Below are 17266 nucleotides of genomic sequence, written 5' to 3'. Positions count from 1 at the left end.
CGGTGTCTTGGATTCATGGGAATAGTGGTCCCGCTTCTCATGTCCTGTGCTCAGAGGTTTTTAGGCTGTGTCAGCAAACCATGGAGCATTGACAGCAAGGTCACTGCTGGCAAGTGGCCCCGATCGCTCTTGCTCCTTGTGACCTGTGACTATTTCCTAATCAAGTTCAGCTCGGAGGCATTAAGGATGCTAAAATTTCATCACAAGAGATGTCCAAACAGTGCAGCAAACAAACCATTTCCGGTTAGGATTTGGTTTGTTTGTTTTTATTTGGTTTTGGTTAATCCTCTAGGATTTGGTGCTAAGTAAAGCTGGTTTTGCTCTTGAGTTTTTAAAAAGTTAGGAAGTTTGTTTTTTAGTCTGGTTATGTAGAATTTTAAAATTTAGTATAACAGTGGTTTTGGTTCTATGCTCTGTTTAAAAGCTTTAAAAACTGTATCTAGATGACAGAAATTTGAGAATTAATCAACCAAATGATACGGTGTTGGTCAGCAATATGCTTTAGTTTGAATGTTAAGTATACAGCGCTGAAAATAAAATGTTCATTTTTGTTGCTGGAAGAATAGTTTTACATTTTATAATGGAGAGAGAGAGAGAGAGAGAGAGAGAGAGAGAGAGAGAGAGAGAGAGAGAGAGAGAGAGAGAGAGAATGAGAATCCAGCCTGGGTACAGCGAACAATGCAGGGCACGCGGTTATTCTAGTCACCTAATATGTCAGCACTCAAGAATCTGAACCGATTGTTTAAAAAAAATCTTGTACTTTGTTTCTTTTGTTGCTCATTTCCAACTTTGTCATCTGTCAGAATGCAAAAAAAAATTATCCTTCTATAACCATTGACAGGATAACACAAAAGCTGTCTCCAGGTCGATATTTTGCAGCAATATTTTTAACATACGAACAGTAGTTTTTATAATTTCACCTTGGTGCTCAACCATTTATTATCGTATCAGAAGCATGTCAGTAATTCCTTTCTAAATGTCTGCTTCTTTTAGCGCCGAGACCCACATCAAGGGCTTCACACTGAACGATGCTGCCAACAGCCTCCTCATCATAACGCAAGTTAGGCGGGATTATTTGAAAGGTATGTCACAATGCTTGACCTTTACGTCACATTAATGCCTCTGCAGATTTTTCTTGTAACGCCCTTCGAATACTTGGATAAAGGAGTCCATTTAGCAAATTACCTGCTTATCAAGAGCCTTTTGTGGTAGCTGAGAGACGTAAATTACTGTACATGCATTTATAATACAGCGTGAATATGAATGTGCTTGTCATCTGACCACTTAGTCCAGTTTCCATTCCATTTAACACAAGATGGGTTTTCTTAAGATGAATCACCGCTCTTCAGACATGCAAAATTTGTGTTCCAGCACGAGAAAGTACAGGCTTTCAAGTGCGTTCAGATTCACAGCACAAGTCATTTTGCTGTGGAAATTAACATACTTTGGAGGTCTGAAACAATTCCCAGCAGTTATTTCTTGCGTGTTGTGTTGGTTGTATATGAGATAGCAAATGAGTTAAATTGAGTGTTAAGTGTGTGGGATTGTGCACCAAATGATTGTAATATTGATTTTTTTTAAACCTAATCCAATACTTTTTTAATAGTTCATAATACCAACAGCAGTACAATGCAGTGTTTGTTTGGGATCGAGTTTTTAGATGAGTGTGGAAAGGGTAACACTGGAAAGGTGTGGAGGCGACTTTGAGGAGGACTGGGATGTGGGAGCTGGTGGTTCCGTGGAGGCTGTTGCTGTTCTAGGTTTACAGTGGGATAGGTTAGCTCTCAAGGGGACAGTTTTGACTCTTGAAGTTAGGCAAGTAGCTTTGCAGCTAACTTCGACGTTTGAATTTTGGTCAGTATGGCAACACTAGCTGCCGCATCAAGGGGACACTGGGGTTAGAAGTGACTCTCGGTCCTTGCCCAGGCTGCCTGCCGTAAGGATGCTGCCTCCTCTCCTTGCTCTGCGGCTCTCATGCGGTCATCTTCCATCTCCGCAGAGGAACTAATGACTCAGCCTCAGTGTTGCTTACAGTCCCTAAGCCTGCTGGTCCTCAGCTGTCTTCCTAACGACGGCGGCTGAATTCCTAAGTGAGTTTCCACAGGCACCCCGTACTCGCCGACAGTCTCGGACCGGCTTGAGTTGTAATTGGGAGGTGTGATAAGGCTTGTTTTTAAGATCTTGAAGGTTTTTATTTTCGTTAGAAATGATTTTGTGAGGTTTATTTTTCATTCAGATTTTAAGACATGAAAAATTTAACTGGGCATGGTGGTGCACACTGTAACCCTAGCATAAGAGAGGCCAAGGCAGGAAGATTGTTCAGGTTTAAGACCAGCCTGGACTGCCAAGACAGTAGGCTGCAGTTAGGCTGTCTCAGAGAAACAAAGAGGGAATTAAAATCTGCTCCTTGTGAAAATTTTAAATAGCTAACGTTTTCTGTAGCCACGAAGAACAAGACTTTTTTATTTTAACTGCAAGATTTCAGTTTAGACGTAAGGCTTTTTACTGATTCCCAGCCTTTCCTGGGTGCCCATGAAAATCTCAAGGACATATTTGGTGTGGTGTCTTGTCTGTTCTCAGATGTTTGCACACATGAGCCCCTGACCCCTCCTTCCACTTCCACCCAGCAGCCCTCGCTGGCTGCCCGAGCCTCACCAGACTGATGTGTGCTCAAGACAGGGCGGTGCTCACCGGGGCGGGGCTCACCGGGGCGGTGCTCATCACCGGGGCGGGAATGGTTTAGGCTGTCTGTCCCGTCCGCATTTGCTCTGTAGCTGAAGAGAGCCCCCGATGTGCTTCAGACTTTTGGATCTGCCCCCGCCCCTTTAACCTTATTTAACCAAACTTCCCCGTGGCAGTAAAGTAGCCACTTAAATCTTACAGTAACATATAAACTAAGACTTTTCTAGACTATTAACAACTGCTGTGTAGCAGGGTACTCAGTATTACTGGAGAATAAGTAAGAGAAATGTTGGAATTGAGAGACAGTCAGAGAAGACTTGGGGAAGAGGGATGTGATTCATTGGTGTTCATTCTTGGTGTTCCGTAGGTCATCCCTGGCACAGACGGCAGATTTTGTGGCATGGGTTAGATCATAAGTTCTCTTATTCCCCTTGGATAGACACAAACTGCTTGCCCTTCCCCTCCCCTCCTGTACCCTAGGTGCAGCCCCTGGAACAGGGTGGGGTCTTAGGTTGGCATCTGGCACTGTGACTGTTTAACCGGGGGCCTCAGCGGGCCGCCTGTAAGATTGGTTCAGGAGGGTCTTTGAGCATGGCTTCTGGTCTGATCCACCCCTGCATCGTGGTAAATGCTTAATCAGTCTGAGCCACCGTCCTCCTCTCCTTTCCGTTAACTTCGCTCCCTAGCGGGAGGCTCTTCCCTACAATGTGCTTAGGTTCCAAGGATATTGGAGCGTAATTGTCTGGATATGACCACCCTTTAACAAGATAGGAACAAGCTGGTTTTCCGTGGATCATATTTTTAAGATAGAATATAGGCAATTTTTTTCGGTATGTGCGTACATATTTTTAACATCTTACCGCTTTTTAAACTATTTTCCTTTTTCTGTACTTGACAGTTAATGGTCTGGATCATGTGTAAATTTGAAATTATAATAGTTTATTCAGTAAAGAAGACTAAATGGATCGTGTCTTTTACTGTATTGTTTTTAATAGACTGTTTAATTACTACCCTTTCCCTTCCCATGTGAAGATAAGCTGCTCTCATTCTGGAGGCTGCCTGGAGAGCCTTAGCTTTGTCTAGGTTACAGTGCTTGAATTGCTGCAAACAGGGAAGTTTCTTCAGTGGTGGTAAAGGTGATTGTTATGCTAAGTATTAATGCAGCCCCTCCCATCGGCCACCTTATTTAATACAAGATTTCACCACACTTGCATGTGAGTCTGTAAATTAGAAAGGCATTCCATATTTATCCACAACCAAATACTTGTAATTGTGAGCAATTTCCCAAACAAAAACCCCTTGCCTGTGGCCTTAGGAGTTGAATGAGCTTTATTTTCTTTGAAAACTAAATGCAGCAAGTATCTGCAAGTAGCCCAATTGTGTGAAATAAATCTGTTAATGTAGAATTTGAACTCAGCTGGTGTGTGTGATTCCATCCTGTCTGGACCATTGTTAAGAAAACATGAGATGTTAAAAGTTTTTGATAATTATGTGTGCTTTGATTTAGTAAAATCTAGGCAATTATTAACATGAGTAGAAGTTATTTATTTTTTGTTTTTTCTTGGTTTTTTGTTTTTCTTTGTTTTGGTCGGTTCTTTAGTTTAAAAAAGTCCTTCCTTATTTATACTTTTCAGAACTTGTCACCTTCCTTGATTACTCATGAAATAGTATCCCTGAATGGGACTCCCGTTGTCAATAACACTTCCTTCTTCCTGACAGGAAGTTTGCCCCTCTCTTGTACTTTACAGCCAGATGTGTCAGTTCATAAAGATTTTCATGAAGTATTAATGTTTTCTGTAATCTAGAATAAATTATTCATTTTTTGTATTTAGCCATTTGATGTCTAAAAGCTAGTTTTCAGGATGTGTTAAGTCAGTGTGGGTCATTTAAGGAAGAACTCGTCCCCTGCTCTCTGTTTTAGCGGCTCTAGAGACACTGAAAGCAGCCTTGGACCTGGAGCAGATCCCTTCTAAAGTAGCCGTCACGCGCCTCATCCAGGCCTTTGCCTTAAAGGGAGACCTGGAAAGCATAGAGGCCATTCAGAAGATGGTAAACGGACTCAACATGGTTGGACTCTCCAGTATGGTTTTCATCAATAACATTGCTTTGGCCCAGATGAAGAAGTGAGTGTTTTCATCTCCAATAACACTTCTAAAATGTCTTTGTTGTTACGGCACCTTTGGAAGCCATGTCAACACAGGAGATTTTCTATCCTAATTATGGCGATTATTTACTATTAAAACTAATGATATGTTCAAGTGTATTTTATCTTTAATTAAATCTTAAACATTTATCATTCATAAAATATACTCCACAGTTGCTAACTCACGTATATATAGAATGTATGTTATGTACAAGTGTATATATGTGTGTGCTCATGTATACTTATGTATATGTATATGAAATATGTACATGTGTATAAAATATACACATGGGTGTACGTGCGTGTGTGCCTGTGTGTGTGCGTGCGTGCGTGCGTGTGTGTGTGTGTGTGTGTGTGTGTTTTGTTATCAAAACACTTCATTTACAGAAATTAAAGCGATTTCATTCCCTACTCAGCAATTCTTTAGAGTCTCAGCTCACTGCTGGCATAGTGAAACAGGACCTGCAAAACTTCTTTAAAATGCTCATTTCTGCCAGGTGGTGGTCTCACACACCTTTGATCCTAGTGCTTTCTATATGTGACGTTGCTAGAAGATTGAACATAATGATTCAGGCCCGTGATCCCAGAACTCAGGAGGCTGAGGCAGGAGGATCCCATGCTTGATGACAATCTGGGCTATGTAATGAAACCTTTCTCAGAAAAAAAAGTCCTAAGAATAACTCTAGAATTGATATTCATAACACTTTGAGGGAAATCTTTATAGTCAGCGTTGGATGTGTGGATATATTAAAATGCTGTTTTGCAAGGTTTTTTGTTTGTTTATTCCTATTTCTTTTAGCAAAAAAATGTTTTGGTTTTAACCTTTAAAACTATTTCCCATGGCCTGGAGAGATGGCTCAGTGGTTAAGAGCTCTTACAGCTCTTCCAGAGGCCCTGAGTTCAGTTCCCAGCAGCACTTGGTGCTCAGAGCCATGTGGATCTCACACCTTCTCTGTCCACACAAATATGCAGGCAAACAGCCATATTTAGATAAAATAAAGTATTTCCCAAAACTATTCCCCTTTTTAATATGAAAAATGTCATGTTTTAAAATTAGATCTCTGTGAGAGCTAGGTGAGCATTTATTTTAAAGTTACAATATATTATTTTTTATGATATGGAAAACATGTTTTTAAATCACTTGAAAATAATTTTTTTACCTAAACTCATAAGAAAGATCTAACAGATACTCATTTTTAATTAGAGTTCTTATTTTTTAATGTAATAATTTCAACATGAAATTCATTTCCGGCACCACATTATAATCACACAACACCAGCCGTGGTCGGCTTATCAAAATGACAGTCATAAGCATATTTTTTTCCTGCCTTGTTTAGGAAGGACACAGAATTTCTTTTTTCCTCCCAAAGTAAAGTGTAAAGGTACCCTTTTCTGAGGATTCTAGTAGTGATTTTTTTCCAAAAGTATGGTACCTGACGCAAAGAAATCCCCATGACTGTTAGCCATGAAGATAACTTTTTGACTACGCGATCTTTTTAGTTTTTAATCTCTAAATGTTATGTATTGTCTTTGCTTCACACACTAGTGCTCATTATGGTTTATAAAGCCAAAACAATAGCATTTTATATCCAGTGAACTGCAAAATCAAATTAAATATTCAAGATGAATCCAGTTTGGTCTTGTCTCTCAAACACTGTTTTAAAACAAGTGCCCCATCGTGTGAGCCACTCCGTGGCGGTTGTCACCTGACCTCACTGGGTCGTGGGACGTGATATGCTCTGAAAACTTATTGTTATGAATCGGGTTGCTTGTAAATAGTTCCCTTTTTCTGAAATATTTGCATGAGTGCCCACATGAATTAACTTCTGACTAAAACTAGCTGCAATTTTTGTAGAAGCAAATATTTCATTATAATTGTTTTCTTTTACAGTAATAACATAGGTGTCGCCATAGAAAATATTGAACACCTGCTTTCTTCGGAGAGTCAAACCCTGGAACCCCAGTACTTTGGCTTGTCCTATTTATTCAGAAAAGTAATAGAAGAACAGATGGAGCCAGCGTTAGAGCAGCGTAAGTTGTCGGCTTGTTACAGAGCACAGAAGCCACCTTTTCTTTGGGGAGATTGGGCAGGTTCCTTTGCGAGTGAGTCAGCCCTGTTTCAATGAAAGCTTTTCCTTACCTATTTTCCTTGCAGTAAGCATCATGTCTGAGAGATTGGCCAATCAGTTTGCACTTTACAAGCCCGTCACTGATCTCTTCCTGCAGCTTGTGGATTCAGGCAAGGTGGATGAGGCCAAAGCTCTCTTAGAGGTAAAGACTCATGGGGCCGTGGCTTCTGGGAAGTAAACAGGAGACTAGACAGGGGTGTGAGGGCCAGCCTGGAGCTGGAGGGCACTCCCGCTGGAACCCAGGAATTCAGGACTGGGCAGTAGGTTGTCAGTTCTAAAGATGTCAGGTAGAGCTGGAAAAGTATCCTTGTAATGAAGAGATGCATCGGGCGGAAAACCGGGACGAATGTTTCTGTGAAGACGGGTAATGCAAAGAAAAATTCCTTTGATTTCCTAATTTCTGTAATGCTCTAAATACTGTGCATCACCATGGCAACACAGTTTGCAAACAAGAAGTAGGAAATGTTTGCTTTCCATGTACAGCTTCTCACTTGAATACTCAAACATTCTCAGTGCCTTATTGAAGGTTTATTAAGAGTTGAATTTGCTTTCTATTCACTTAGGTGTCACAGACACATGAAATGACAAATGCAGGTCTCTGTGGCCCGCAGTCTCAGTTAAATTAGCAATCTTGAGGAAAAAGAGACAACCGTATTCATGCCGTTTTAACAGCTCTAAATAGAAAGCTGCGCCGAGTGCGTGGCAGCAGAGCGGTGGGGGATCGAGCTGCTGTGGCAGTGTACACAAACAGGCTCCGCTGGGGGGCCCCTTCCCAGCAGGTGGCAGTCAAACAGTCCCGGTGATCCGCCAGGGACTGCGTTTGTGTAGACGCCCTGTGTCAAAGTGAGGCCTGGGACCAATCTGATAGTAAACAGTGGTGTGGCGTGTTCACTACGTCCTGCCAGCTGGGAGGTGTCTTGAGGAGATGGGGAAGGTGATCAGCAGTACCCTTGGCTTGAGCTCCAGGTTCGTCTAGCTTGGCAGTACAAGGCGTGTCTGAACCTTTTCCTCTGAGTTAACAGTGACATGAAAATGCAGACCGCTTCTGCTTTCTGAAGTGTTTCCTCTTTGGTGTGGTTCGTTTGCTTCTCTCTGTGGGAGATTGATGGTGGGAATTTTGGAATATCCATTGTTCTCTCTTGAATGTCCTTACGATTTATCTTCCTGCTTGTGCAGCTAGCTGCCGAGGGCTGTGAGCACCGTGCCCTGGTTACACGTGGGATGGTTTTTCACCTTGATCGCGCTCTCTTAACTGTTCCCCAGAAGAGACACTTGCTTCCTCTCCCATCTTCCATTGAAGCGGAATTGCAGCAGCCAGAGCAGTCTCTAGCCGTGGGCCTGGCCTAGGAGCTCTTGATGGCTGAATGCTGATCCGACAGCAGCCCCACCCTTTACCTGCTTGCCAAACAGTCAAGTGTTGTTCTTGCCCGCTTTAGTGAGGAACGTTTGATGCCCAGATGTCGAAAACATCAGTTTATAATGTAAATGTTCTGCGAGTCCACAGAAGTTCTTTTTACACTATTCATCTTAGCACTGACAGTGTTTTAAAGCTTTGAATGAACAATGTGCTTTAGAAACTTAGAGGATGACATCCGCGATGAGTATAAACTAAAATATTGTCTTGCCATATTTGATTTGACTAAAGCATCCAAGATTGGATAGACACTTGATTTATCTGGTCTGTCATATAAACTTTTTTTTAGCTTAACTTTTGTCTCTTTCTCAAGCACTGGCTGTCTGTTGCAATGAAAGCCTTTTATAAAATGCAGAGATTGAAATCGGTCCTTTTGTATGCATAAGTGTAGGTAATTATACTTTAAAGAGAACGTGCTTTGTACATTTTAATTTTTATAAAGAAATGAGCAGTTATCTCCCTGACACCTTATTAAATGTAGAATTAACCTTATGATCCCTAGCTCACTTGTGAATGCTTGGCAGAATAATTGGAGAGGAATCGTGTTTCTTTTTCCTCTTCCTTTGCAGTCCTAAGCCTTGTTCTGTGGTTGTTGAAGCATTAGTTTAATTTTTCCCTTTTCTTTTTAAACAAACTTCATCCTTGGATGCAAAGAAGCACTCTCTCCAGTGCTGGGCACAGTCCTCAGCTGTCCCCTCGTGCCTACACAAGCCTGGCTGCCCGGCACCTCCCCTGTGGGAATGATACAGCGCTGCTGCTGCTGTGAACTTCCTTGATTGGGAATATTCACTTGGATCTGCTTATTTAGAGCCTTCATTGACTGAACCATGTTTTCCTTTTCAGAGATGTGGTGCCATTGCCGAGCAAAGCCCAATTTTGTCGGTGTTCTGTCTCAGGAGTGCTCAGAAACCGGGAAAGGTACTGTACTGTACGCTTCCCTCCTAGAGGCTCTGTGAGCAGCTTTGCGGCTCAGCACCTTACCTGAAAACACCAGAAATGCGTGGAAGACATGTCTGTTTATTTGGCTTCTTTTTAAAGTTAGGCCGTATATGTGTGTCTTAAGAATCTCTTTTTTTTTCCTGGTACTGCAGTATAGTTCACTGGTGGAGCCTGCTTAGTGTATGCCCAGGGCTGGCTGGATCCTCCTCTTGCCTCGAGAGATGGGACAAGAAGGAGTTCAGGAAAGATGTGGATCTAGATTTGGTTTGACCACATGAATATGCTAAAGGAGGAGTCAGGATTTTTAAGTGCTGGCCACAGTACCATTAGCAGTCCGCAGTTAATTAAGCTGGATTGCGCTCTGGTTAGGTGAGAACGGGTTGTAAATACATGGAATTCATCGTGGATCTCCTTTCACTCAGTGGGGGAGGTGCCGGCTTCTCTGCAGTCAATAGGATGTGCTTTGCAGTAGCCCTTCCAGTGGTCAGTGAAATCCTAGGAATACATTCTTCATGGACCAAATAGGGGACACTGCAGAATTCCTGCAGAATTTTTGAATCTTCACATTTTATCCTGAATTTTTTTTTTCTTTTAGTGTTGAAATACAACTGTTGCCAGGCGGTGGTGGCGCACGCCTTTTATCCCAGCACCGGGAGGTAGAGGCAGGGGGATCTCTGAGTTTGGGGCCAGCCTGGTCCATAAAGCAAGTTCCAGGACAGCCAGGGCTACACAGAAAAAACAAAACCAAAAATACGACCATTATTTCTTTTACCCTTGAGATCTTACAACTTTGTGATAAGTTAACAGTTGAAAAAGAGACAGCATTTAATGCTTTGATTTTATTATTTGCATGTATTTTTTAAAACACCCACAAATGTAAATGAAATGCCACTAATTATTGAAAATGGTGATTTTTATCTGGCTGTGCTTTATTGGATTAACATCAAATGCTGAGATACACAGACGTGCACACAGGTGCCTGAGTGATTGACTGTGTTGTAATTACCTTAGTGCTGTTATATTAGTGGTTTTTAAAGCTCTGAGGAGTTTGTTGTCTTTGTTTACCTTCCCAGGCCCCAGTTCTGAAGACTTTGTTGGAATTGATTCCTGAATTACGTGAAAAGAGAGAAGCATATTCTTGCAGCATGAAGAGCTTTGGTAATAAACTTAACCATACTACATTAGTCAGTGATGTAAATATTTTAAATATAGTCAACTATGAGTCCAGCTCAAAGGAGTAATCCTAAATTTTAGATAATTATTCATTTAGCTCTAGAATGTTTTGGTGTTTTTGTATGTGAGTCTTCCGTCTTTGCACTCCAGAAGAGGGCTTCGGGTCCCATTCGGGACGCCTGTGAGCCGCCACCATGGGACACGAGTCCCTGGGCTCGGCACCTCTGGAAGAGCAGTCAGTGCTCTTAACCGCCGAGCCATCTCTCCAGTCCCTTGTTTTTAAACTAGGAGAAAAGTATGAAGTTATTTATTCCTAGAGCTTTAAGGATGAAAATAACCCTAAGCCCTTCAGAGAGGTCCGGACAGGTGGAGTTAGGGACCAGCACCTTCTCCACAGCCCTGGGTGCCGGCCTCCTGTTTGCCCTGTGCTCCCTCGGGCCCCTCCCACTTCCTCCACGGTCATGGGGGCCCCTCCCACTTCCTCCACGGTCATGGGGGCCCCTCCCACTTCCTCCACGGTCATGGGGGCCCCTCCCACTTCCTCCACGGTCATGGGGGCCCCTCCCACTTCCTCCACGATCATGGGGGCCTCCCGTCCTCTCTGGAGTTCAGTCTTCTTGTTTCCTCCCGGTCAGGCAGTCTCACAGGGTCTCACTAGGAAGATAAAATGCTGTGGTCTCCACGCCATGGTGCCCCGTCCCTGGGCCGCTCACGGCCCTGCTCAGCGCCGTCAGGAAAGAGTCTGGCAGAGCAGTGGACGGAGCCGTCAGAACGAGGGAACAGTCTTGGTTCCCGCGGGAGTCTTGCAGTCTTTCAAAAGTGCTGAAATCCTAGACCGCCTTAGATACGTAACAGAGAGTATCCAATGCGTAAAACAGGCCCTGCTGTGGTGGGCCAGATGTGGAGGAAGAAGTCCACTCGCCTTCAGAGCAGGCCAGGAGCCCGAGACAGGAGGCGGCAAAGAATGAGGCCCTGGGGGGTGGGGGAGCAAAGATGTACACAGAGAAAGTGGCCGAGCTTCAGCGGCTTCTGCTTAATCCCCGCTCCCCTCACAGCCTCCTACTTCCTAGTTGAGAACTTGAGATCCATCTGGAGTCATTAATGTTCTTCAGCCTGGGTGCCCGCCTGCCCCTTGCCCTGTCGGGGAGTGGGCAGTCTGTAGATGCTGAGTGGCCTCCTCCTGGAGCCTCCGTCCCCCTGGAGCCTGAGCAGCGAAGGGCACTGCTGACAGGAGGAAGCAGGGTCGCTCCTTCCCTGCAGTTCACCTCTCTCCTGCACCTCCTCAGTCTTAGACAAAGATGTGGCCTCCGCCCGAGCGCTGTACGAGTACTTGACAGCAAAGAACGAGAAGCTGGATGAGCTGTTTCTGAAGCGCTATGCGACTCTGCTCAAGGAAGTTGGCGAGCCGGTCCCCTTTGCAGAGCCCCCGGTGAGTCTTAGTTAAGAGAAAATGCCTGAGTGGGACCAAGTCCTGTGCTCATTCCATGAGTTGGCTGTTTGAAACCAGGAACTTATGCAGGGACACTTGGCTTAGTCTGGGAGGAAGGGACTGGACCTGCCTGGACTGAGTTTACCAAGTTGATCACAGTCCTCGGGGGAGGACTTGTCCTGGAGGAGGTGGGAATGGAGGGTGGGCTGGGGGTAAGGGGAGGGCGTGGGAGGGGGGAGAATAGGGGAACCCGTGGCTGATATGTAGAACTGAATGGTATTGTAAAATAAAAAATATATATCACAACAAAAAAAAAAAAAGAGAAAATGCCTGAGAACACGAAGGATCTGAGGAGAAAACAGGGTGGGTGACTCCTTAATGACTGAGAACTAGGTCTCTGTGGAGAACCTTGGGAGGGCTGGGGGCTGGAGCGGAATAGCCTTGGGGTAAAGGCAGGGTGTGTTCCGGACCTTCAGCCGGGTGTGAATTTCCCAAACTCGCGGGCAGCTCTCTGTGTCTCCGTGAGCTAGGACTTGGCCCTGGTGCTGGCTTCAGCTCAGAACTTGAGGCGTTTGAACTTGGCATTTCACAAAGCACAAGGGCTTCCAGAGCAGGTATCAGCCGTGGGGCACCAGTGTACACGGGTCTGTGGTTTCCGAGTCTGCAGAGCTTGCTGCTAACTGTCTGTCCTTTCTCTTTCTCCTCACAGGAAAGCTTTGAGTTTTATGTGAGGCAGCTAAAGGAAGCCAGGGAGAGCCCTTCGTGAAATAAGCAGCACTGAGAGGAAGCGTGCGTGCGTGCGTGTGTGTGTGTGTGTGCGTGTGCGTGTGCGTGTGCGTGTGCGTGTGCATGTGTGTGTCTGTATCTAAGTGTTATTTCTAAAATGTACTTGAGGAAAAATAAACAAATGAAGCTGAATTTGTTTGTGTCTTCTTGTATGTAAATACACTGTCCACTTGTTACCAGTAAGTTCATACATTAGTCACGGCCTTCTTGCGCTTTCTCTAAGATGCCTCTTCAAGGCCAACCCCGCTCTCCGGGGAGCTGCTGAGAGCAGAGGCAAGCCTGTTGTCAGGCCTGCAGCTCCATAGCCTCTCCCTTCTTCCTCCCACCACAGTGCTTCCCACGACTGTTTCTAGAAGCTTCTAACATGGAATCATGCTCTTGACTTCTTTGATTTCAGGATTTTGTTAGTACATGCTACATCTTACACCAGGCCCATTCCTGTAAACTTACAAGCTGTACATCTGTGATTCATATAGGAATAAATAAAATAGACAATAGTCCCTGTATTGTCCCTTACACTTGTTAGAATCTACATGTAAGTAGATTTAATTTAGTAAGCAAATTTAAAATTTAAAGTGGAGAATTTGCCATTTCTAAGGTAATGTGCAACATTCCCATATTGGAATGAAATGACTGTCAACAATGTTGGGAACGTTTTCTTTGAGAATTACCCCCAATTGGTAGTCCTCGTTTCTTTGAACTTGGTGTCTGCTGTTGCCGTTGTTTAAGAGGCCCCCTTGCCACGGGGTAGGACTTGGGCCTCTCTGTGCTGTCTGTGGGACGGGCCCTCCTCCGTCCAGGGTCTGCCTGAGGAGGTGGATGGAGAGAAGCCACGGCGGGGACCCTGGGACCCTGGGATGAGCTTTGCTTCATGTTCGTTTGGCTTTGTGGAGTGAGGTGCAAGACCCAGAAGCTCAGCCAGCCTGGAAGACACCATGACCCAGCACACAGCCTGCATGTGTGCTTGGGCCGCTGTCTGGCATGCCAGGAGCCTGTTTACACACCTGTCTCCGGTGACTCCAGAGCCGACAGAGTTCGGCAATCGTGCCAGCCCAAAGTAATTGAGCTCAAGTTTCCCTGATGGTCACTGACCCACCTCTGGTTGAAATACAGCCTTGGGGCCCAATGGGGACTTCCCAGTCATCTTTGGAAACCAGAGGTGCAGTCACATCTGCATGGAGTGATAGATGGGTGTTGAAGCGGTCCCCAGCTAGCATCTGAATATATGTTTTAGAAGACTGTTTGCTCAAATATCTCTGCCACTATTTTTGTTCCCATTTTGAATATTAATATTTATAGTGTATAATTGTATATTCTAGGTGGGCTTATAAATGCTTCCTTAATGTGTCATATCTACTTTGAAATAAATAGAACTACGGAGTAAGCAAAGTCACAAATCCTAAAAAGGAACCATCATTGTAAACTTTATACATAATGTATGTTCATGTACCAAAAGCCAATATAATTTAAATGGGAATTTCTCTGAATAAAGTATATACTATTTGTGAACTGCCTTTTTTATTTATTTATTTATTTATCCTATCAAATATTTGATGACTTGAAGCTATCTCAGAGGACTGTAGTCTTGAAGTTGTGTGGTGACCTCCATTGTAGGGAGCTTCCTGGTCAGGGGTCTTCTGGTTTGTTGTGGAGAATCAGTGAGTTTACCACTTACAGGTATGATGGCGAACACATTTAACTCCAGCACTCTGAGTTCAAGGCTAGCCTGGTCTACATAGGACACCCAGGGTTACATGGAGAAACTGTCTCAAACAAATGAGAATTGGGAAATAGTAGTTCTGATGATATGTGTTGACACTCGGCGAAGAGCGGATGTCTAAGCTCTGGAGAGATGGTTGCAGAACTCACGTTCCACAGGATCTTCGGTACCATATTCTTTCCAGGAATGCTCACTCCGCCATCAGCCTGCCCAAGGCTCCTGTGGCTGCATGCATCTCACGTTACCTTCTGGACAGGTTGTGAACTCTGGCTCTTGGTTCCATAGTCTATCCTCAGACCTGCAGGATCACATTGAATTGGGTTATCTGTTGTGAGTTCCATGGCTTCTGTGTGGTTAGCACTAAACACCGACTAATATGTCACATCTTGCCTGATTATCGGGGTAAGAAAACAAGTCCATTTGCAAAGAGTCACAGCCCTAACGAAGTCAGATGGCCAGGACGTTCTATAAAGGCTTGTCTTGGGGCTAGAGAGATGGCTCTTGCAATAGACCTGGGTTCAGTTCCCAGCACCCTGTATGATTGCTCACAATCATCCATCTGTGTGTAACTCTTCCTCCAGAACTCCCTCTGGCCTCCTTGGGCACTGCATGCATGTGGTGCATTTAAATGCAGGCAAAAGGAATGTAAACTAATGTTTTTTAAAGTCGTTCCCCCTGGGCATGGTTATGCATGCCTTTAATCCTGGCATTCGGGAGGTAGGGGCAGGCAGGTAGCCAAGGCCAACCATGGCTACACAGACCCTGTCTCAAAAACTAAAAAGTACCTATGAGAATACAAAAATAAGGCAATCTGACTTTTCAGATTGGACTCTAAACAACAAAACAGAGCACAGTGTTCCCACTTTCTGGAAACCTTACTGTAAAAAAAAAAAAAAATCCATTTAATCCAATACCCAGTGCTTGGTATAATCAAGTTTATGAGTCCCAGCGAATTATAAGCAAGCTTTATGTTGCAAATCACTCTTCCTGGTATAATTCATGTCTCCAGTCTGCAGTGTGTACATTCTGCGTGCTTTTCCTCATGACTTTCAGCACAATTTTCACTTAATATTTGCCTTTCTGAAAAAAAATACATATTTGTAGAATTTCTAAGCAAAAGCAACGTTTCCTCAAGTGTGGTGGGACTGATAGCCACAGGAGGTCCACAATCACGGTAATTTATCGCTTTGCTGTTGTACAATCTTGCGTGGGAGTGTTTCCATTAGAAATGTATCCTGCTTTCAGGCCAGCAGACTTACAAAGCCCACATTATGCAGCCTTAGTACAAATAAAGAAAATGGCTGCATTAGCAAATGCAGAGCAGACGCTTTTTTTTTTTTTTTTTGCATAAAGAATAGGAACATCAGAGCCAGGTAAGAGACTAGACTCTAGACTTGCCGCTCCAGCAAGGTGCCTTGGACAGTGGCTGGGGCTGAGATCCATCCGTAGCATACTCACTGCCCCCGCCCTGGGCAGCCACTGGGAAGCATTCTGTCTTCTTTCCAAGGCCCGGTGTCCTAGTGTTCTGAAGATGTGCCTGATGAGTTCACAGTAGGTCTCTCAGAATGAGTCACATGGACTCAGGGCCATGTTTCCCTCTTGCAAGTTGTTTGTGAGATGCCTGATGAGTGCACATTGGACGGTTCCTCCCCATGTGCTATTCTTGGGTTCCCACATATGGCTCAGCTGGGAGAGTGGACCCGACTCCCAAGGAGTCCTCCAAAATGAAAGTGCCCACAAAACGCATTGTCAGTGAGGCCAACGGGTCATGATTTCAAATCTCCAATAAGTTGATGACTTCAGATATTTGTGCGGGGAGGAGGCAGCCTCAAAACTGTTCTCAAGTTAGATTCTGGGATTCTAGGGAGTCTGTGCTGCAGTAGTGGAATTCACAGAAGCAAAGGCTTGCTTTTTCAGAAGGCACAGCAGAGCTGTCTTCAGTTTGGAGAAAACACTACAAACAGACAAGGCTGTCATATAAACAGGAAACAAGCATGTTACCTAGCCAGTGGGCAGCCGGCATGTGCTGGGGAAACTCAACCACTTCTTAGACGTTACTGTTTTAATTACAAGCTGTTAGGGCCCTACACACTGCTGTTCTCTGCACACCACCTACCCGCCCACCTTAACCTGGACACAGGATGTTGCTCTGGACCATGACCGTGAATTTTCTTTTGTTTTAGTGTTGGGGCTTGAGTCTAAAGCTTCTTTTTCTTTCTCTGCCACCAAGCTATCGACCCTAGCTATTCACCTGGACCGTCCTGGACGAAGAACCAATTTATCAAATGCAAGTGACATCTGAGTTGAGATTGGTGCAGACTATTTGCAAATAACATTTCAGGCATGCGCACTGACGATGTTGTCCAAATAGATCTATGTTGGCAGCAAAATACCCAAGAGCTTGTTTTCTCTGCAGCTGCCTCCTGCCCTGGGCCTCATGGTGGGTCTGTGCTGGAGAAGCTGGTCCCCTGTACTGGGCTAAGTGTTGCTGCTAAGTGACTAATGTGAGTGTTGGAAGAACTCTTGGCCACAGGGCCTGCCACCTCTTGGGTTTGACATAATTTTCAATATCTGTGTTGTGTGTGAGCGGTTTAATCTGAGATCAAGAGATTTTTAAGAATGAATGGAAAAAAAAAAAAAAAAGCAAGCAGGAGAACTACCTCTGTGGACTGGCTCAACCCAGGGAAAGATTAGGTCTCAAGTAATCTTTATAAGAACAAGAGCGGTTTAAAAAAAAAAAAATCACAAGAACTATTTGAGTCAACACAGGTGATTATTTTCAGTTTAATTGTTATATCCCCCATCAATAGCATAACTTGAATTTGGAGAGCTTAAAATGTAAATTTGAAAA

The 17266-nt window shown here is 44.2% G+C and overlaps 1 protein-coding gene across 1 annotated transcript in view; it reads left to right on the top strand.

Annotated features, from left to right (window-relative positions):
• Positions 1–12827, top strand: part of Lrpprc (leucine rich pentatricopeptide repeat containing) — a 90165-nt gene extending 77338 nt beyond the window's left edge. Inside the window, exons 31-38 of the mRNA XM_006986513.4 lie at positions 994–1082; positions 4604–4805; positions 6717–6856; positions 6981–7096; positions 9212–9286; positions 10381–10465; positions 11767–11909; positions 12619–12827. Coding sequence (XP_006986575.1) covers positions 994–1082; positions 4604–4805; positions 6717–6856; positions 6981–7096; positions 9212–9286; positions 10381–10465; positions 11767–11909; positions 12619–12675 — 907 coding nt within the window. The 3' untranslated portion in view covers positions 12676–12827. The remainder of the gene's footprint in view (positions 1–993; positions 1083–4603; positions 4806–6716; positions 6857–6980; positions 7097–9211; positions 9287–10380; positions 10466–11766; positions 11910–12618) is intronic.
• Positions 12828–17266: the final 4439 nt, after the last annotated feature.

This window comes from Peromyscus maniculatus, chromosome 22, assembly GCF_049852395.1.
Source record: "Peromyscus maniculatus bairdii isolate BWxNUB_F1_BW_parent chromosome 22, HU_Pman_BW_mat_3.1, whole genome shotgun sequence".
Lineage (NCBI taxonomy): Eukaryota > Metazoa > Chordata > Mammalia > Rodentia > Cricetidae > Peromyscus > Peromyscus maniculatus.
Note: the sequence above shows the minus strand (reverse complement) of the source record. Positions and strands in the feature narration are given on the sequence as shown.